This window comes from Felis catus, chromosome A1 (genome assembly GCF_018350175.1).
Source record: "Felis catus isolate Fca126 chromosome A1, F.catus_Fca126_mat1.0, whole genome shotgun sequence".
NCBI classification, from domain to species: Eukaryota; Metazoa; Chordata; class Mammalia; order Carnivora; family Felidae; genus Felis; species Felis catus.
The window spans coordinates 90,443,862-90,464,963 of NC_058368.1; the positions used below are offsets into that span (position 1 = coordinate 90,443,862).

Sequence of the window (21,102 nt, forward strand, 5' to 3'; positions counted from 1 at the left end):
CCATCATCCGTCCCAACTGCCTGCTCCAGAGGCGGCCTCTCAAGCCCAAGGCATCCCGACCTCCTGTTTCATGAGTCCCAGCCCAGCCCTGATCCACGGTTCCGAAGCCCCCCACCCGCCGCCCCAGCTCACCTTCCGCCCCGTCTCCCGGTCGCTAACACATTTTAGGGTCTCCCGCCCACCTCGGGGCCTGTTCACTGCCTGGAAAGCTCCTCTCCACGGACGCAGCTAAAAAACCAATCACCTCTTTAGGGACGGTCTGCCCGGCCTGCAGGCCTTCCCCAGGTCTGGTCCCACAGGGCACCCGGACGTTTCCCTGAGAGCGCCCGTCACAACTACAATGACCACGTTGGTCGTCGCCCCCATGCCTCTGAGGCAGGGTGCCCTGAACATCCACACTGTGCCAGCTGACAGGGACCGAGTGCTGACCGAGGAAAGTCCCCAGTGTCAGCTGTGAAAGCCAGGGGACGGGGAAGAGGGCGGCTGGGGAACAGTGAAGGGGCAGGCCTCAGAGGAGGAGACAGGCGACTGACTACAGCGCTGAACGCGGGGAGAAGGAGCCGTGTGGTGAGCCCCGACGGAAAGGGCGGCCATGGGCCCGGCCGAGAGGACCCTTTTCTTCTGCAGCCCCACACCCAGGAAGCCTACCCGACCGCTGCGGCCCAGGGCTGGGCTCCACAGCCCGCAGTGCGCGATCCCCTCCGACCTAGAGAGTGAATTCGGAGCCTGGTCACCGGCACTTTAATTGAAGATTAAGGATAAAGAGAGCACCCCCTCCCTTGTCCTCCCGGAAGCTCTGGCTTTTCTCCCGTTCCGTCGACCTGGCGTCCTCCATCTCAAACCCTGGGCAGCAGCGTCCGGAACGGTCCAAGGAGCGAGGCGCGCAGCGCGGCCGGGAGAAAGTGGACTAGCAGGCCGAGCGCCGCCAGCGCTACCAGCAGCCAGAGCGCGCTCGCGCTCGTGTACAGGGGAGCCAGCCTAAGGGCAGGGTTCAGCGGGGGCGGGGCGGAGCGACGGCGGCTCCGCCCACCTACCCTGCCGCCCAGCTCCACCCACCTCCGCCCAGCTTGGCCAGGACCCGTCCCCCGCCCAAAAGGGACCCACCTCCAGCCAGTCTCCCAGTTTCGCTGCCCGGATGGTCAAGACTCCTCCCACAAACCGCCTTTCCCCGGACCCACGTGACCTCCCCGAGCCCCGCCCCTGTGGTTTACCTTTGCTGCGGCGAGCGCGCGTAGCCCTGAAAGTAGCGGAGACGTGCGAAAAGGTAGACCAAACCGCACAGGGCCGCCGCACCTGGGAGAGGGGCGGGCGGGGCTAGGTGAGCCAGTTGGCGCGAGACCCTGTGGTTCCAGGGCGTGCACGCCCGCCCCGAGCCCAGACCTTCGTGAAAGAAGATTCCGGCGACCCAGAGCGTGGCGAGGAACAGCGGGAAGTACTCGCTGCAGTTCACTCTGAGGTGGGGGCGGGGCGGCGTGAGGGCGCGGGCGGGGGGCCTCGGACCCTGCAGCTGTCCGGGCTCGCTCCCTTCCTGCCCCAAGCCCTCCCTCCGCGCCTCACTGGGCTCTGTAGACACGCTCGAACTCGGGCGGGCCGGTGGTGAGCGGCGGCGACACGCGGAAGACTCTGCGTGCAGAGATCACCTGCAGGGAGAAGTAGGCTGGGGGCGAGTAGGGGCGGGAGTCAGGTCTGGCTGCCCCGAGGCCCGCAACCTCCGCCAGGTTCCCACCTTTTCTCCTTTCTACACGCTGAACTTGTCATGATTCCCCTTTAAAGCCCCCATGGAAAATAAAGTCCTCCCGAGGGGACCTCGTGCCCCCTCTCTTTCTGGGCTTGTCCTGTGTCCAAGATGTTCAAGGGGAGGGCAAGGTCCCTCTTCCCCCACCCTGAGATGCGTCATAGTTACACCTGTACTAGGGAGGGGCCCTCAAGCTTAGGACTGTGCTCCTGAATCCTTTGACTTGCAAAACACAGGCAAATGACCAGCTCCCACTCTAGACATGATCTTGGCTCTGGGGGTCCCTGAGTAGGGCATGCCACCAGGGCTTGAGGGCAGAGTTGTCTGCATTCTCCCTGGTGCAGGGGAGCACACACCCTGTGGTTTACAGTTCCTGGTCCCCACCAATAGAGAGGCGGATGCAGTGGGGGGTGGGGAGGGCTCCTGACCCTACTTCCGGCCAGGATCACTCAAGCCTGGGGCCCTGTGCCTCCAAACTGTGGTGTGGTCTTCTGCTTTAGTTTCTCTGCTCAGGTGCTCTGGACTCTGCCCTAAGTCTGACATACATCCTCTCCCCTACCCCCCAGTTGGTTGCTACTGAGACTCATCTAGTCCAACACCAGGCCTCCAGGGCTCTGCCTTCCCCTGCACCGCCCCCCCCCCCCCATCCTGTTCCAGCATGGATGGATCTAAGTGCACAAGGGCCTTTCTCTTGGTCTCAGGGCAGGGCCCCATCACACACACAGCTCCAGTGCTGGTTGTCTTCAGCTATCTTCCAGCAAGTCCTGTGGCGCTGGTGCGCTTGGTATGAGGCCTTCTGAAGAAATATCCCATCCCAAGTGCACTGTGGGTGCCAAGGCTATGTGGACCATCACAGTGTAGGAGCTAGAGGGGGGTCCCATGGCTACGTGAGGAGGGGCTAAGAACCGACCTTGCCAGTGCAGCAGGAGATCCAGTCAGCCTGTCTGCTCTGGCCCTTCCAGGGTCCCTGCCCAGGCTGAGCCTTGTCCTGGCCCATACAGTGTGGGGTAATGGCGTCCCAAGTGGTAAAGATATCTAGCCTCGGAACATGTCCTGTAGGGCCAGTCTAAAAGGCCACCATGCAATTTTGGAGGGCCAGGCAGCAGGTTCCAGCCCTGTCTAGCTCTATGCCATCCCAGCATAGAGAGAGTGCCTTTGAAGGCAAAGCCGAGTCCTGCTGGGACCCCCAGAAAGAGGATAGCTGGAGAGGGCAGGGATCAGCTGGACCAGGGCCACCCCAGGCCCATGGCTGACCCACTTCTGTACCCACCACCAGATCACCCTTTCATTCTGGTGCCCCCCCCCCCCGCCATCCCAGATCCTAGAGCCTAACACACCTGCATGCCCCACCTGCTCCCTGAAAGCCCTTGCCCTCTTCCAGGGTTCTATATCCCATCCCCAGCCCACACAAGGCATGCCTACCTCAGTTGTCCCTCAGGGGCCTTTTTCCATTTCACTGTCCCCTCCCTTGGTCAGGCACCCATGTCAGCCTTGGTCCCTGCCCAAGGTTTCACAGTTCACCCTGCAAATACTCCTTCCACGGCTTTCCCTGTCCCTAACCAAGGACAGCACAAGCGTCTCAGCCCCGGGGTATCCCAGCCTTCACTGGTGCCAGAAGAGCTTGGGCACCAGGAGTCTGGGCCAGAAGCCCTGCCTCTGCCCCGCACCCACTCTGGGCCCTCCAGCACCTCCCCGGGGCCTGGAGGGCAGAAGACAGGCTGCAGGAGTTCAGGGCCCACCCACCTCCCAAACAGGAGCCAGCGCACCTTGCAGCAGGACTCCCAGGAGGGTGACAGTGGCCAGAAGAGCCACGTCGTCCTTCATGGTGCTGGCAGGTCTGTCAGCCGGGCTGGTGTGTGGAAAGGAACTGCGGAGCTTTTATCAGCCCCTTTCCGCTGGCTCAGAGGCTGGCTCAGAGGCTGGTCGGAGAGAGGAAGACTGGCTCCATCTCCCCGCCCCTACTTAGTGGAGGGGGCACGACAGAGGGGTGTGGCCATGGCCAGCAAGAGCCCAGGAGCCTGGTCAGGCTAGGCAGACAGAAACCAGGGCCAGACAAAGCCTGGGCAGGACAGAGCAGCAGGCTGGGGACAACTCGGCCCCACCACTTCCTCCCAGGCATTCTTGCCTCTTCTATGCCTAGTCCTGTGCTGACAGAGCCCAAGCTATCCACCTGGGCACACCATAGTGTTGGGTCAACCCAGTGTCCTTCAGGCCCTGTACCCTCAGCAGGTCCTAGGTGGCTCTCCAGACCTCCCCTTGTCCTGAGTCTGGTCTCAGGAAACCAGAGGATCCTACCTGAACTAGCCCCCTCACCCCCCACACAACATGCCTACACCACTTCCTATTGATCAAGTCCTGCTTATTCTCAAATCCACCCCGCCCAACCCCCCCCCCCCCCCATGCACTTTCCAAGGCCTTCCCTGCCCCGGTCATCTCTCACCTGGACACAGGCCATGGGTTCCTCCAGGGTTCCCAGCCCTGACCCCCCTCCCACCCATACACACCCACTTACCTATTTCCCTGATCACAGCCCAGGGCTCTTATAGAACATGCAATTCTGACAGCAGGGCAGTCCGGGCACCCAGACCAATTGGGCACAGCTGAGTCCCTGCTCTCCTCGAGAAACCTGATGCCCGCCGGTCTCACAGCTCCCTGGGCTCCATGCACACAGGCCATCCTGAAGCCCACCTTGCTGGCCCCGAAGGATGGGTCAGCCCACCCAGGGTGGTTGAGCCCAGCATCTCCTGGGACTCACACCTCAGAACAGTCACCTGCTGTTTCTGCCTGCCCAGGGTCCCTCCTTCCTGAGGTTCCAACCCTTCCTATTGTCAGGTCCTGTGGTGTGGACATAGCTGCCTCCCACCCCTCCTGGGCTTGAGGGATGAACGTATGAGTCCAAACTGACTGAGCCAAGGCTAACTCAAGATGGTGAGATGCAGTTCTGGAAACTTTCTAAGGACTTTGGGAAGGGGAACTCAAAGTGAGGAGGAAGATTTCTGAGGGCCATTTATGGCTACTGGCCAACCTGAGGAAGACAGAGCTAACGCAAGGCCACGCTTTGAGGAGAAAGGTGGCCAGTGTCCTAGAGCCTCCTGGGACCACCTTGCCTGGGATCTACCCCCCCTCCCCCCCCTCCACCTCCCAGCCCCTGGCCATTCAGCCTTTCCGTTTTATAACACAGCCACTTCTCCTTTTGGCTCAAGCTGGTCGGAGGCGGGTTTTGGTCAGCTGTGGCACAGTCCAGACTGATACCTGAGCACAGGCAGGAGCTGGCAAGGCCACAAGCAGGCACAGGCCATGCCGTGGGATGAACAGAGCAGCTGGGTCTTTGGGGCAACTACCACTGCTTTTAGTCTTGGGCCATTGTGATCTCCTGGCACCCTCTGCCTGGTCTCTCTGGGGGAGTCTCCATATGTCAGGGTCATGTGACCTCTGGAGCTCTATCCTTGCCACCAGCTGGCCTCCTTCCTTGCTGTCCCCAAGCCTGGGTTCCAGCCCAAGAGCTTTGTTGCTTGCTGGGCTCCCCAAGAACCCCTTTTACCCTCTCATGGTCTGGCCAATGCCCAACAAGTGCCCCTTGCCATCATTGCCCCCAGCAAACCAGCTGCTCCCCAGGGGCCGCAGCGGGCTTCTCAGAGGCAGGGATGGGTCTCCGTGTCTGTGCCCTGCTTTGGACCAGCTTGCCAGTCACCATGGCAGCTGCTCAATGGTGGAGAAATGACTGACAGAAGCTCAGAAAGAGACTGGAGCACAAGGGAACAGATGCCAGACGTGCCCTCGAGCTCTCTCTCTGCCTGCTTAGCACTCCTGTCCTCCCTGAAAGTGGTCCTGACCACAGCCCCCTGCTCTGGCCACCCCTCTGACCCCAGCTGGGACCCCAGGAGCAGGCAGACCGTGTGCCAGCGTGTTTGCGTGAAACACATGTGTCCGTGGTGGTCATTGCATGTGTTTCTCAGGGCCCCTGGGCTTGCTAGCATGTTGGAGTTCATCTGGGCCTACATGTGTGTCCGTGGGTCTCTGTGCATTTCAGGGGCTTCTCTCTGCCAGACTTTCATTTCCTCTGAGGCCTAGACATCTTCCCTTCCAAGCTGATCCCCTTCCCTGACAACAGGAAGCTGAGGCAGCTCTGAGGAAGTCCTGGGGCAGATGTCCAGGCAGTAACTGGGGTCTCCACCCCTGGAACTCTCCCCAGATCCTGCAGTTTCCACCTCGCTCCCTCTGCCCTTGCCCAGTCTCTCAGAGCCCTGCCTAGGCTGTGCCTGCTCTGGCTGACAGAGGTCCAGCCCGGGGCCCTCCAGGCAATGGGCCACCCACTCACCCTCCTGGGCAGCCCTTGTTAGATGCTCACCTCATGAAGGAAGTTTAAAAGCCCCTCCCTGAGCCCCTGCAGGACATTCCTCTGCCCTCCAGCCCCTACAGGGCCCCGAGGAACCTTCTAGAAGCTGAGCTCACCAAGGATCTCTGGAGAGTGATTGAGTCAGCAGAACCATATGTTGAGAAGAAACCACAATTTCAGAACAATAGACCACCATAAGCAGTGCAGAACTCGGACACTAAACTAAATTTAAAAAGGTGGGGAGCACGGGGCTGGCTCAGTTGGAAGAGCATGTGAATCTTGATCTCGGGGTTGTAAGTTCAAGCCCCACATTGGGTATAGAGATTACTTAAACTTAAAAAACAAAAAAGATGTTGAAATGATTTTACTTACCCAAAAAGTTGCAAAAATAGTACACAGTTTCCATATACCCTTCACCCATCTCACTCTAAGTTGAAAATCTGATTTAACCATAATTCAGTTATACAAACTAGGAAATTAACCTTGACACAAACCTATCAGCCATTCTACAGGTATCATTCAAATTTCCCCCAATTCTCCCACTAAAATAGGACAGAGGACTTAAAAACATTATGCTAAGTTGTGTCCCAAACACAAAAGACCACATAGCGTATGACTCTCATTATATGAAATGTCCAGAAAAAGCAGATCAGAAGAAACAGAGAACAGATCACAGGCAGCCTGGGGGTGGAGGGGCAGATATGAGGAAGATGTTCTAGAACTGGATTATGGGGATGTTTGCACAGCTCAGTAAATTTACTCAAAGTCACTGGATTGTACACTTAAATTGGGCAAATGTTGTGGTATGGAAATTGATTCTTGAACAAGACAGGGGTTAGAGGTAGCAACAGTCAAAAATCAGAATTCCCCCCAAACTTAACTACTAATAGCCTACTGTAGACCAGAAGCCTTACCCATAACATAATAATTAACACATATTTTGCATTTTACATGTATTATACAGTATATTCTTACAATAAAGTAAGCTAGAGAAAATTAAGAAAATCGTGAGGGACCACCTGCCTGGCTCAGTCTGTAGAGCATGCGACTCTTGATCTCAGCGTTATAAATTTGAGCCCCACATTGGGTGTAGAGATTACTTAAAAATAAAATCTTAAAAAAAAAATCATAAGGAAGAGAAAAAACATTTACAATACTGTACTGTATTTATTGAAAAAAAAAAATCCACGTATAAGTGGACCTGCGCAGTTCAAACCCGTGTTGCTCAAGGGGTCAACTGGACACCTCAGTAAAGCAGAGTGCGAGCAGGGGTGGGGAGAGGCAGAGAGAGAGAGAGAGACACAGAATCCGAAGCAGGCTCCAGGCTCTGAGATGTCAGCCTAGAACCCGAAGCAGGGCTTGAACTCACAAACCATGAGATCATGACCTGAGCCAAAGTGGGACGCTTAACTGAGCCACCCAGGTGCCCCTAAGCTTTCTGCACAAAAAAATAAAGACCTATGATGATAGCATGTCTTGCTCCTTTCAGCCCAACCTGCCCCCAGCCCACACTCCACCTGCAGAAACACCTCACAGATTCATGGCTCTGATCTTGGTCCTCCTCAACCTGGTGCTATTCGGGCACTGGGGCCCCTTAGACAACCCCCTAGGACTCCTGGGACCTTTCCCTGGCTACCCTTGTCCCTTTCTGTTTTCCTGGGTTTTCTATCTACCCAGCCTTCCAGGAGTGCCTGTGAGGGGATGCCTCTGCTCCACCTTATCTCTGGCTCTGTGTGTAGTGGGTGCTCAAAAAAACATACCCATGAAGGGGCAAAGACTTCCCAGCTGGCCTGGCTGCCCTTCCGCCCCCTCCCCTTGGAAACCATTGAACTGAGAATAGGGAAACAGTGACCTGAGTAAATAGAACAGATTCCTTTAGAGGATGGGGGGGCGGGCAGGGCACTTGCCATAGTGTTGCAAGGTTTTTACAAGGACACCTGGCCTCTGCTTCAGCCAGTGGGTTCTGGGCCTGGGAACTGATTTGGGTCTGGAAATGGGCAAGGGATCATGAGTTTCCACTGGCTCGGCTAACCTAGGTTTCTGCTGATCCATTTTTTTTTTTTTTAAGTTTATTTATTTTGAGAGAGACAGAGACAGCATGAGTGGAGGATGGGCAGAGAGGGAGACAGAGAATCCCAAGCAGGCTCTGAACTGGCAGGACAGAGCGCAACGTGGGGCTCGAAGCCAGGAAACCATGAGATCATGACCTGAGCCGAAATCAAGGGTCAGACGCTCAACCGACTGAGCTACCCACGTGCCCCTCTGCTGACCCATTCTTGATCTCTTTTGGTTATATCTGTTAAGCAGCATACCCTCGTCGGCTGCCCATCTCTCTGGTCACTAGGTCACATTCTGCACGCCATCACTCTAGACTCTGCCATTCTGATCTTGCCAACCATCATGGTAGTCATTGACACCTGGCTTGCGATAGGTGTATGCCACCACCTGGCCTCTATTTTTTTCTTTCTTTCTTTCTTTCTTTCTTTCTTTCTTTCTTTCTTTCTTTCTTTCTTTTTCTTTCTTTTTCTTCCTTTCTTTCTTCCTTCCCTCCCTCCCTTCTTTCTTTCTCTTCCTTCCTTTCTTTTTCTTTCTTTCTTTTCTTTTTTTTCTTCCTTCCTTCCTTCCTTCCTTCCTTCCCTTCATTCTTTCTTTCTCTTCCTTTCTTTCTTTCTCTTCCTTCCTTCCTTTCTCTTTCTTTCTTTTCTTTCTATTTCTTTCTTCCTTCCTTCCTTCCCTCCCTCCCTCCTTTCTTTCTTTCTCTTCTTTCTTTCTCTTCTTTCTTTCTTCCTTCCTTCCCTCCCTCCTTTCTTTCTTTCTTTCTTTCTTTCTTTCTTTCTTTCTTTCTTCCCTCCTTCCTTCCTTTCTTTCTCTTCCTTCCTTCCTTTCTTTCTTTCTTCCTTTCTTTTCCTTCCTTTCTTCCTTCCTTTCTTTTTTAAGAGAGAGAACGAGAGAGCTGGGGAGAGGGGCAGAGGGAGAGAGAATCTCAAGCAGACTCCATGCTCAGTGTGGAGCCTGACTCAGGGCTCAATCCCATGACCCTGGGATCATGACCTGAGCCGAAATTGGACGCTCAACTGAGTCAACCACACAGGTGCCCCCTGGCCTATATTATTTCTGTCTCTCTTCATCTCCATTGTTCCAAAGGCACCGGGTTCTGTCATGGCTATCACCCATCCCAGACTACAGGGGCCATGGAGGCAGGTAACAAACCCAAGTGTGTTCTGGGCCTCCCCAAAAAAGTCTTAGCCAAGTTCCATTTCACAGTGAATTAGCTGGGCCCAAGACCCCTGGGGCATCTCCCTGGCTCCTAGATGTATTATGGGACAGTCCTACTAGGCAGCTGGCATTGTGCAAAAAAGAGTTTACACAACAGGGCCGCGATCACTGTCCTTGCAAGGTCAGCCCTCAGCTAACATCTGCCAACTTAGATTTTGGGAAAGTTCCCACCATTAACTGATAAGAATGGCTCACTGTGGCTAACCTGTTTGCGTTTATGTGGAACACCTACACTCCTTTTGGGAGTCTGGAATTTTGGTTCATGCTAGACAGACAGAACCTACATGCCAGCCCCCTATTAAAAACCTGGGGTGCTGGGGCACTTGGATGGCTCAGTCAGTTGAATGTCCAACTTTGGTTCAGGTCATGATCTCACGGTTTGTGAGTTTGAGCCCCACATCAGGCTCACTGCTGTCGGCACAGAGCCTGCTTTGGATCCTCTGTCCCCCTCTCTGTCTCTACCTCCCCTGCTCATGCTCTTTCTTTCAAAAATAAATATACATTAAAAAAAAAAAAACCCGGGGTGCTGAGTCTCTAATGAGCTTCCCTGGTTGGCCACATTTCATGTCCTCACATCTTACTGCTGGAGGAATTAAGCATGTGGCTCCAATGACGGGGGCTCTTGGAAGCTTGTGCCTGGTTTCCCTGGTCCTCACACTGTGTGCCTTCTCCCCTTTGCTGACTTTGATCTGTATCCATTGGCTGTAATCCAGCATGGCTTACGACTGAGCGCCAGGAGCTGTACTATGAGCCCCACTGTTGCTGAGTCCTGGGGGTGCTGCCAGCACATCACGGGACCTGGGCTGGTCTTGGGGACCCTCTGATACAGGCAGATTCACACATTGGCTCCTTGGCCCATAGAGTAAGAGGTATTGGAGTAGGAAAAGCCAAGCAGAATCTCCTGAAACTGTTACCCACTCACCAAGAGAGTATGTTACAGAATAATACTGCCTCTGGGAGGAAAGACAGAGATTAGTGCCACACCGAAAGCCTTAAAGGTTGGAGGGTGGTGGTTCCTATCACCACCACCCCCAGGTTATATTCACCAGTCTGGCCCCTACAAAGAGCACATGAGTCCTGGCAGATGACAGCCACCAGCCTGGTCGCAGCCCTCACTGCAGCGGCCAGATGTGGAATAGTTGAGCACGTTACACAGGAGATGATGCAGAGCCACTGGATGTGATCATTTCCATTCTCATCTGAAAAGAGGATTGGATGGGAGCACCTGGGGGGCTCAGTCGGTTAAGCCTCTGACCGGCTCAGGTCATGATCTTGCGGTTCGTGAGTTCGAGCCCCGTGTCAGGCTCTGTACTGACCGCTCGGAGCCTGGAGCCTGCTTCGGATTCTGTGTCTCCCTCTCTCTCCGTCCCTACCCCGCTTGCACTCTGTCTGTCTCTCTCAAAAATAAATTAAAAAACATTTAAAAATTAAAAAAAAGAAAATTAATCCTTTAAAAAATAAAAAATAAATAAATTTTAAATAAATTTTAAAAAATGGAAAGAGGATTGGAAGCAGTTTGGATTCACACGGGATGGACAGCATTACGTGTTTAGGCTTGCGCTGGGACTATTTTATTATATTTTATTTTTTTTAATGTTTATTTAATTTTGAGAGAGAGAGTGAGCACAAGCAGAGGAGGGTCAGAGAGAGGAAGACACAGAATCCATAACAGGCTCCAGGCTCTGAGCTGTCAGTACAGAGCGTGATGTGGCGCTCAAACTCACAAATTATGAGATCATGACCTGAGCCGAAGTCAGACGCTCATCCACTGAGCCACCCAGGCACCCCAACCCCAGGACCATTTTAATTGTCCCACTCTCTGTCATAATACAGTTCGGAGGAACCTTAATGCTCTGGGCATTCCCCCAAGATCACATTGGTCCATCATATGGATGACGTCGTGTGATTGACCTGTGGAACAGGAAATGCTGAGTACATCAGTGGCCTTGGTGAGACACACACTCCGAAAGGCCAGGGACTCGTCACCTCAATGAGGCTGCTAGTCAGTGGCCTATTGGAAATCCCCTCAGAAGTAAATACAGGGGCACCTGCGTGGCTCGGTTGAGTGTCCGATTTCAGCTCAGGTCATGATCTCATGGTTCGTGACCTCGAGCCCCATGTCAGGCTCTCTGCTGTCAGTGTGGAGCATGCTTTGGATCCTCTGTCCCCCCTCTCTCTCTGCCCCTCCCCTGATCGTGTTCTCTCTCTCTCTATTTCTCTTAAAAATAAATAAAACATTAAAAAAAAAGTTAAAAAAAAGAAGTAAATACAGGTTATTGCAGTTTGCATGAAAAAAGGAACACAAGACTTGGTAGGTCTCTGAGTTGGGGATGTGGCATATTCCACACTCAGGGACCCTACTGTGACACATTTATCAGATGACGTAGAAGGCTGCCAGCTGTGAAAAAGACCAAGGGCAAGGAAAGGCCTTTGCAGCAGGGCCAGGTTGCAGGGTGAGCACCCCCCTGCTTGGCCCACCAGGTCCAGCAGATCCCCTCGAGCTGGAAGTATCTGTGATAGAGAAAGAGATGTCATGTGTTTCTGGCAAGCCCCAGTAAGAGTCATGGTGCACAGCCCTCGGGTCCCGGAGCAGGGCTATGCCTTCCCCACCAGGAAATGTACATCATTCCAAAAACGAAGCAAAACTTGACCATGGGACCATGGCACACTGGGGCACCAAGTGAGTATGTGGCCAGAGCCACCTGTCACTGGTCTATGGGACTGTGGTTCTAGGGCACCCAGAAAGTCACAACAGAGGACCATCACACAAGGGAACGGATGCTTGGTATTGGTTGAGTGGGGGTATAGGGCACACGTCAGTGTCTGCATCACCACCACCTCGGCCCCCTCCCAGAACCTCTCCCTCAGCCACTGGCCAAAACTGGCCCAGAGAGGGGCTCCCTTTGACCAGAGGGTCCTTACAGTGGCTTCCAATGCACAGAAGCTCTTAATTTATTTTTTAATGTTTATTTATTTTTGAGAGAGAAAGAGCATGAGCAGATGAAGTACAGAGAGAGGGTGGGACAGAGGATTGGAAGTGGGCTCCACCTTGACAGCACCTTGACAGCCCGATGTAGGGCTCGAACTCACGAACCAGGAGATCATGACCTGAACCGAAACCAAGAGTCAGACACTCATCTGACTGAGCCACCCAGGCGCCCCACAGAAGCTCTTAATTTTACTGTAAGAAGTTTATCCATGTTTCACTGTTACCTTCATCTTGTATACTCAGGTCTCTAATCCACTGGGGGGTTGGTTTGCTTATGGTGTCAGGCTGGGGTTGCATTTTTTCCCCCAAAATGCTTTTAAACATAATTTCAGAAAATTTGAAAGAATATAAAGCGTTGTGGTATACTCTTCACTTAGGTTTCTCTCATTTTATTGTATTTGATTTATCTGTGTCTTTTCTCTCCCTCTCTCTCTCTTAACACACACACACACACACACACACACACACACACAAATTTGCAGACAAGATGCCCCTTTGCTCTTCAATACTTCCATGTGCATAAACATTCTCATATAGCTACAGTACAATTAGCATAATCAGGAAATTAACATTAAGACAATACCATTATCAATATATACAAATATCGAATCATTATGCTGTACACCTGAAACTAATATCATGTTATATGTCAATTATATCTCAATTTAAAAAAAGACATTCTCTTTCTCTAAAAAAAAAAAAAAAAAAAAAGAAGGCTCCTGGGTGGCTCAGTCGGTTAAGTGTCCAACTTCAGCTCAGGTCATGATCTCATGGTTCTTTGGGTTCAAGCCCCGCATCAGGCTCTGTGCTGACAGCTCAGAGCCTGGAGCCTGCTTCAAATTCTATGTCTCCCTCTCTCTCTGCTCCTCGCCCACTCACACTCTGTCTCTCTCTCTCTCTCAAAAATAAATAAATATTAAAATAAATACATACATACAATACAATACAATACAATACAATACCAGGGACCCTGGGTGGCTCAGTTGGTTAAGTGACTGACTCTTGATTTTGACTAAGGTCATGATCTCCAGGTTCATGAGATCAAGCCTTGAGTTGGGCTCTGCACTGACGGTGTGGAACTTGCTTGGTATTCTCTTTCTCTTTCTCTCTCTCTCTCTCTGCTCCTGCCCCAATTGTGCTCTCTTCTCTTCAAAATAAATAAATAAACTTAACAAAAGACAATACTGTTATCAATATATACAAATATTGAATCATTATGCTGTATACGTGAAACTAATATCATATTATATATCAATTATACCTCAATTAAAAAAAAAAAGACAATACCAGCAAGCCTGGGTGGTTCAGTCGGTTAAGCAACCAACTCTTGATTTCGGCTCACATCATGATCTCAAGTCCCACGTCAAGCTATGCAGAGCCTGCTTGGGATTCTCTCTCCCTCTCTTTCTGCTCCTCCCCCACTTGCTCTCTCTTCTCTCTCAAAATAAATAAACTTAAAAAAAAAGAGAGGATACCATTATCAATATACATAAATATCAAATCATTATGCTGTACACCAGAAACTAATATCATGTTATATGTCAAGTATATATCAGTTTAAAAAAAGACAATACCATAACTGAATCAACAGACTTTAACCAGATATTACCTGTCCTTATGGTGAAAGAAACTCCAGGATTCTGTGTTGTGTTCACTGTCAAGGGCATTCAGTCTCCTTTAGCCTGGAAGAGTTCTTCAGTTCACAGATCTTTGTCTTTCATGAGCACAGGCCAGTTATTTTGCAGAAGTCCACTGATTTAATTTTATCTGACATTTCAGCTGATTATAATCGATCATGTGCTTTGAGCAGGAAGAGCAGGGGAATGGCCCTGTGTTTTTCTTGATGCACGGTCAGGAGGTACGTGATATCAGTCTGTCCTGTTCCTGGAGATGGTTTTTTCTTTCAGAGACTTTAAGTAGTCTCTACACCCAACATGGGGCTTGAACTTACAACCCCAAGATCAAGAATTGCATGCTCTGCCGACTGAGCCTTGTTCCTGGAGATGTTTTAGCCGTACTGTTAACATGGTGTCTGTTGGTTTCTCTACTGTAAAGTGAGATAGATCTGTAAGAACTCTCAGCACACTGACTCCATTCAAACCCCCTGCTTTGCATTAAGGGACTCTGCCCACATTCTGCTGTGGCTTCCAGCAGCCTAAGCCACTGAAATGACTCAGCCCTTTTGAGTGCCAGTCTGGAAAAGATAAAGGCTGACAAAAGAATTCACCATTCATTCCAGCCAGAAGATGGGCTCCTGACCTGATTCTCTTTTTCCCTCTTTCTCTGCCCCTCCCCTGCTCGGGCTCTCTCGCTCTCTCTCTTTGTCTCCCTAAAATAATAATCAAAAAAGAAGTGCATCATTTTGACAATGACAGTGACCAACCCTCTTACCTGCTTCTTGTAATGTTTCACGTCCCTGACTCTGCTGGAGTTCCCACTATGCTTTTACTTCCCTTACCTAAAGTCTGGCTTTGTTGATGTTTGACAAAAATAACTCTTTTTCCCATTGAAACTTATCTTTCTGGGTCATACTTTGAGGTTCTATAAAAAAAATTCCCTTACTCCTCAAACGTCCACCAACTGATTTTACAACAACCATTAGTGGCTCTTACCTGAATCACTTATTGTGATGGTAGCCAAATGATTCTCTAATTCCATCGTTCTTTTTACATTTAGTAGTGAAAAAGAGCTTCCCCTTCTCCACTTATTTACTTACTTGAATCATCGTGAATTCATAAATTCTTAAATTAAAAATAAATTCTCAGGGCTCCTGGGTGGCTCAGTTGGTTGAACTTGATTTCGGCTCAGGTCATGACCTCACAGTTCATGCAGGCTCCAAGCTGATGGTGTGGAGCCTGTTTGTGATTCTCCTTGTTTCATTCTCTCTCTCCCCTTCTCCCACTCTCTCTCTCTCTCTCTCTCTCTCTCTCTCTCTCCCTCCCCCTCTCCCTCCCAAAATAGATAAATAAACTTAAAAAGAAAAGAAGGAAATGCTTAAAGGCAGATGGAGGCATGTCCAAAGGACACAGGAGCCAGTTTGAAGGGATACCCACCGGCCAAACCTGGACAGTATGGACATCAAAATACATAGTAACAAGGAATTATAACCCATTGAGTAAAATAAGAATTTATTTTTTTTAAGTTTATTTATTTATTTTGAGACAGAGAGAGAAAGAACTCACACCTTGCTTGGTGACATAAGTCCCTTAGTCTGTAGCAGAACTTACTTTCCTTGAGATCTGCAGCCCACTGGCCTTGAGTAAAGGACCAGAGTTTCCCAGAAGATAAGGCCTGACTATATTTGAAAAACACCTGTCACTGATGCCAGTGAGTCTGTTCAGAGTCACGTGGCCTGGGCACCTGCTTCTCCTGCACAGAGCCCCACTCCCTTTTCCCAGGTTTTCCCCTTTCAAACCCTTTCAGCATGGGGCCTCCCGGGGTGGCTCAGTCAGTTGAGCCTCCCACTTCGGCTCAGGTCATGATCTCACGGCTCAAGAGTCCAGGTCCCACGTTGGGCTCACTGATGTCAATGCAAAGCCCGCTTCAGATCCTCTGTCCCTTTCTCTGTCCCTCCCCTACTTGCTCTCTTTCAAAAATGAATAAAACATTTAAAAAAAAAAAGTTTAAAAACCCTCCAGCTTTCTTTGGGCTGCTGGCTTCCTGAATAAACCCTTTCCTTTCCCGCCATAATTTGTCTCTAGGATATTGATTTTCAAGCATCGAGCAGAACCTGAGTTCGGAACAGGTTCTCTGGCCAGTATCAATATTACATGGATACGAATTTAAATATCATAGCCAAGATTCACTGAAATTCTCTACCTGATGATTTTATTTTTCTTTACTTACTTTTAAAGTAATCTCTACACCCAAAGTGGGACCTGAACTCAGGACCCCAAGATTGAGAGTTGCATGCTCTGCCGATTGAGCCAGCCAGCACCCCTCATCCTGACAATCTTTTTTTTTTTTTTTTTTTTTTTTTTAATGTTTATTTACAGGCTCCAGGCCCTGAGCTGTCAGCACAGAGCCCCACCCGGGGCTGGAACCTGGAAACAGGGAGATCAGGACCTGAGCCGGAGTCCGGTGCTCAACCAACTGAGCCACCCAGGCGCCCCTCCCCCTCTACCGAACAATCTTAAAATAGCTTAAAATCAGAAGAAAAAACCCCGCAACACTGAAATTGCTCATTTCCAGAAGCCCCATGAATCGTGGTAGACCACAGTGGCGGGAAACAGCCGTTTTCATTCCCTCACGCTCTTCCAAGAGAGAGGAGGGCGGGCCTTCAAGGGACCATTTTGGGGACCAGAAAGAAGTCTCTGAAACGCTGATAAACTTACCTTCTCAACAAAACACTTAAACGCAAAGCCTCCTGTTTGCATGGAGCGAGTTGCTCAGAAACAGGATTTGGGGATTGGGCCCCGGAACGTGCATGGCTTGTGGGAAAAGTCCGGGTAGAAAGCAGGGCAGGGCGGCCAGCTGAGCTGTGATGTGGCTGCGGCCCGGCTGCCAAGGGGGCCCTGCAGCCGGGCCGGCCCACTGGGTGGCCCCGAACTGGGGAGGCAGGTCGGGCCTCGGCACCCCCAAAGCGACCAGGTATTGAGAGCGGGCGGCCCTGCGTAGGATACGTTAGGTGGAGCTGCGAAGCTCCCTATTCAAGGCCAGTCCCAGGGAGAATCCCTCTGGCCTCCGCCCGCAGCACTGGGGGCGCGCCACAGCGACACCTAGAGTCCGCACCTTGCACCACTCGTCCTCTTTATTTTTTTTATTTTTAATGTTTATTTTCAAGATTGAGTGCGAGCGGGGGAGGGGCAAAGACAGGGGGGACAGAGGATCCCAAGCAGGTTCCACGCCCTCAGCAGCGAACCCAGTGCGAGGCTGGGACTCACCAACCCTGAGCTCATGACCTGCATCACCCAGGCGTCCCTTTGGGCCCTCTTTATACAGTAAGTTCAGTCCCCCAGCAAGTGGCACCTTACGACTCAGGACTCGTTTCCTGGGGAAATTTAAAATAAGGTTAGTGGGCGGGGCGCCTGGGTGGCTCAGTGGGTTGAGCATGGGACTCTTCATCTCAGCTCAGGTTATGATCTCATGGTTCGTGTTGGGCTCTGCACTGATATCTCGGAACCTGATTGGGATTCTCTCTCTCTCTTTCCCCCCCCTCTCTCTCTCTACCCCTCCCCTCCTCTCTCTCTCTCTCTCTACCCCTCCCCTCCTCTCTCTCTCTCTCTCTCTCTCTCTCAAAATAAATAAACTTAAGAAAAAAAGGCTGGTGGAACACACAACAGCTGGTTTCAGGCTTCATCACCTCCGTCTTCTACCACCCAGTCTAGATTGCCCTCACCCTCAGCTAGCACTTCAGCTAACCTGGAAGGGTCACCAAGACCTACCCAGACCCATATACGTGGAAGGGTCTGAGCCCCTGGTCACCCAGCACTATCAATGCATGGTGGCCGCACCTGTCCACTCATCACCAAAATCACACCAAGAGACACAGCATGGGGTCAGCGGGGTGGAATGCACTCTGCCTCCCCAGTGTGGAACCTCACCCTCCTCCCTTAATGGTCAAGGTCAACTCCTCTTGCCAGGACCCTGGCCTCTTCCTCTGAGCTCAAAGGACCCAGGAGGCAGCTGTAACTTAAAGCCTAATGGGACTCCTGCTGTGTCTTCTGGTGGGTATGTTCTCCCTTTGGGAGCCAGGGTCTCTGGATGCACACAGCCTAAAGTTTCAGGACAGAAAGCACAAGCTCTCCCAATGGGTCTCTGGAGTGACAACAAGCAGGGCCACCTCTAGGCCACCTCTACTTCCACTCTTGGGTTGCCCCTCCCCCTCCCGTCTCCTACCTATTGGAGCTGCAGCCCCATGTCCCAGTCACTGATCTGGGGTGTATACCCCTTCCTAGAGGAAGGGTAGAGGGAAGAGGATGGCATCCTTTCCTTGGAAAGTCTTATCACTAATCTGGTTCCTTACGTGTACCTTTTGTTGTGTTTATTTTTGAGAGAGAGAGAGAAAGAGAGAGAGACAGAGAGAGAATGAGCAGGGGAGGGACAGAGAGAGAGGGAGACACAGAATCAGAAGCAGGTTCCAGGCTCTGAGCTGTCAGCACAGAGCTCGAAGTGGGGCTCGAACCCACGAACTGTGAGATCATGACCTGAGCAGAGGTTGAACGCTTAACCCACTGAGCCACCCAGGTGCCCTCTGATCTGTACCTTTCAACAGTCTTTCCATTGCTCTTCAGGTCAGCAAATTCTGGGTGTCCAGAGGGAGACACAGCACATTGGATCCTGCTGCCATGCATCCACATGTCGTTGCTGTGGAGAGGCACTTGATCCAATCCAAGGTGACAGGATGTATTCTGTACTGGAAGGTCAAGCACTCTGAACCCTCACTGGCAGGACAGCCAGAGAGCCACACCTGGACTCTGTGTCCATTCCAGGATGTGCAAATTGCTGGTGCCAAGGACACAAAGGACAAAGACTGAGGGAATGACCCAGATTAGGAGAATGAGGAGGCCTGACGACTCAATGCAATGTGATCCTGGATGGGATCGTGGACCAGAAAAAGGGCATCATTACAGGACAACTGTAATGATCAACAGATCTTAGTTAACAGTCTCTGTTTTGGTGTTAATTTCCTATTTTTTTAATGTTTATTTTTGAGAGAGAGAGAGAGCATGAGCAGGGGAGGGGCAGAGAGAGAGAGAGAGAGAGAGAGAGAGAGAGAGAGAGACAGAAGATTCAAAGTGGGTGCTATGCTGTCAGCACAGAACCTGATGCAAGGCTCAAACCCATGAACTGCGAGATCATGACCTGAGCCAAAGTCGGATGCTTAACCAACTGAGCCACCCAGGTACCCTAATTTCCTGTTTTTAATAATTATACTGTTGTTGGGGTGCCGGGTGGCTTGGTTGGTTAAGCATCTGACTCTTGATCTCAACCCAGGTCTTGATCTCAGGGGTTGTGAGTTCAGGTCCCATGTTGGGGTCTGTGCTGGACATGAAGCCGACTTAAAAAAAAAGAAAAAAAAAATCATACTGTTGTAAAAGATGAACATATGAGGAAGCTGGGTGAACCGTACTAAGCATTCTTTGTACTATTGTAAAAAGCAACTTTGTTGAGGTATATAATTTACATGCTATAAAATTCACCCATTTTAAATGTACAATTCAACTTCTGGTATATTTGCTCAGTTGTGCAGAGCATCACCATGATCTGGTTTTAGAGCAATTTCATCACCCCAGTAAGTCCCAGCCCCAGGCCACCACTGATCTGTTTCTGTCTTTGCTGGTTTGCCTTTTCTGGACATTTCACATAAAGGGATTCATTCCTATATTCCTATGATACGTGGTCTTTTGTGTCTGCTACAACTTGGCGTGTTTTTGAGATCTTTGTTCTCTTTTCACAAATGTAAAATTATATCGAAACGAAAAGCCAGAAAAGAACAAAAAAATAAAGATGAATCACCACCCTTTCCAGCATGGGAGGGACTAACATACTACCAAGTGGCTAGTCTCAAGAGATGGGCTCAGAGGCTTGGCATTGGTCTCTGTTGCTGACAGGCTGGACATTCAGCAGTAACAGAGCTAGAGCAGCCTTGGTGAGTCAGAGCCATGCTGCTGGCATCATGCAGAGCACCGTACCTCCCCTCCCTGCGCACCCCCCCCTCCTCCCCCCCCCCCCCCCCCCCCCCCCCCCGCCACCATAGCTAGTCCATTCAAACGCCCTTTTCCCAGCACAGGAGGTTTCCACCTGACCAATGGAAGGTTTCTACAACAAGCAAGGGTGTCCACTCTGATTGAAGATCAAGGCCAGGGAAATGACCAGGCAGAGCTGTGAACCCAGCCATCCCACTGTGATCTGGGCCTGGGGCCAGGACTCCATTTACTGTGTACCCACTTTTACTCCCCTAACCTAACCAGAGTCCTGATGACACTTGACTTCCTCAGGTATCAAAGGCACCTGTGTTCAAGGGCAATCCTAAAGCAACGCCAGGTATTCCTCTTCCTGGGGTATGTACAGTTCTCTGAGTAAATAAATGGCTGGAGGCCCCTCTGGGAAGGACCAGGACAACCATTACTGCACTCCTCACAGCGATGTGGGAGAGGCCTCCTTCATGAGATCCGGTCTCTCCTCTGGACAAGGGGTTCTGAGCCTGAGAATTGCCTCATGTCTGGGAACTGGGTAATGTTTTGTGACTTCATCTTGGGGCAGCTTCCCTCAGCCATTGGGCCAACGATCCCTTGAGTCCTTCCAGTTGTATAAAGGAAGCCAACCCCTGTCAGCTGCCCAGCCATTTGCCTCTGGCCACACCATGATCCATTCATAGCTCCCTAGCTCTCTGTGAGTCTGGTCCTCCCTCCTGGCCTCTGAAAGGCCCGAGCTACCACCTGGTCCTATTGCTGTGGGATCCTCTAGATCCCATTGCTATCAGGGAGCCCGGTTCTGTTACAACATCTTCTGTCAGTTTGGGCCCCAGAGGAATGGCCACCCAGCTTCTCAACAATGTGGTGCCTCTTTCTTTTTGGTAGATGGAGGTCCTCTGGGTCCCTTTGTGGAACATACTTGGCTGGTGGGCATATTTGGCTGTCACAAATATAGAATTACGTCCACTCTAACACACAGAACTTAAGAAAAGTGTCTTACTGCACAGCCAAGTATCAAAAAGAAGAAATAGCATTGGGTTTGGGGGGAGATAGAACTAACAGAGATTTTGATTTTTTTTTTTTACTAAGAATCAAGGACCCCCTTGATCCTCCAGCTTTGAGAGTAACA

The 21,102-nt window shown here is 51.1% G+C and overlaps 1 protein-coding gene across 3 annotated transcripts; it reads right to left on the reverse strand.

Moving 5' to 3' along the window:
• Window positions 1-725: 725 nt before the first annotated feature.
• Window positions 726-16,993, reverse strand: LTC4S (leukotriene C4 synthase). Of its 3 annotated transcripts, XM_011281552.4 has the most exons (6): window positions 16,671-16,993; window positions 13,946-14,383; window positions 1,558-1,657; window positions 1,381-1,451; window positions 1,212-1,293; window positions 726-978 (listed from the first exon to the last, which is right to left on the reverse strand). In XM_011281552.4, the coding sequence occupies exons 2-6, from the start codon at window positions 14,001-14,003 to the stop codon at window positions 837-839; spliced, it is 453 nt and encodes a 150-aa protein (XP_011279854.1). In that variant the 5' UTR covers window positions 14,004-14,383; window positions 16,671-16,993; the 3' UTR covers window positions 726-836. The 3 variants fall into 3 exon arrangements, with proteins under 3 accessions (XP_011279854.1, XP_044913130.1, XP_003980736.1); XM_045057195.1 differs by lacking the exons at window positions 13,946-14,383; window positions 16,671-16,993 and adding an exon at window positions 3,502-4,104 and having other exon boundaries at window positions 726-843; window positions 1,558-1,640; XM_003980687.6 differs by lacking the exons at window positions 13,946-14,383; window positions 16,671-16,993 and adding an exon at window positions 3,502-3,991.
• Window positions 16,994-21,102: the final 4,109 nt, after the last annotated feature.

Excerpts from the sequence above, each read along its gene's own strand:
- LTC4S (XM_011281552.4), bottom strand. The coding sequence starts at position 14,003 with ATGCCCTTGACAGTGAACACAACACAGAATCCTGGAGTTTCTTTCACC. Across the intron at positions 1,452-1,557 it reads GAGCGTGTCTACAGAGCCCA|AGTGAACTGCAGCGAGTACT; the intron begins GTGAGGCGCGGA and ends CCCCCACCTCAG. Across the intron at positions 1,294-1,380 it reads CGGAATCTTCTTTCACGAAG|GTGCGGCGGCCCTGTGCGGT; the intron begins GTCTGGGCTCGG and ends CCCCTCTCCCAG.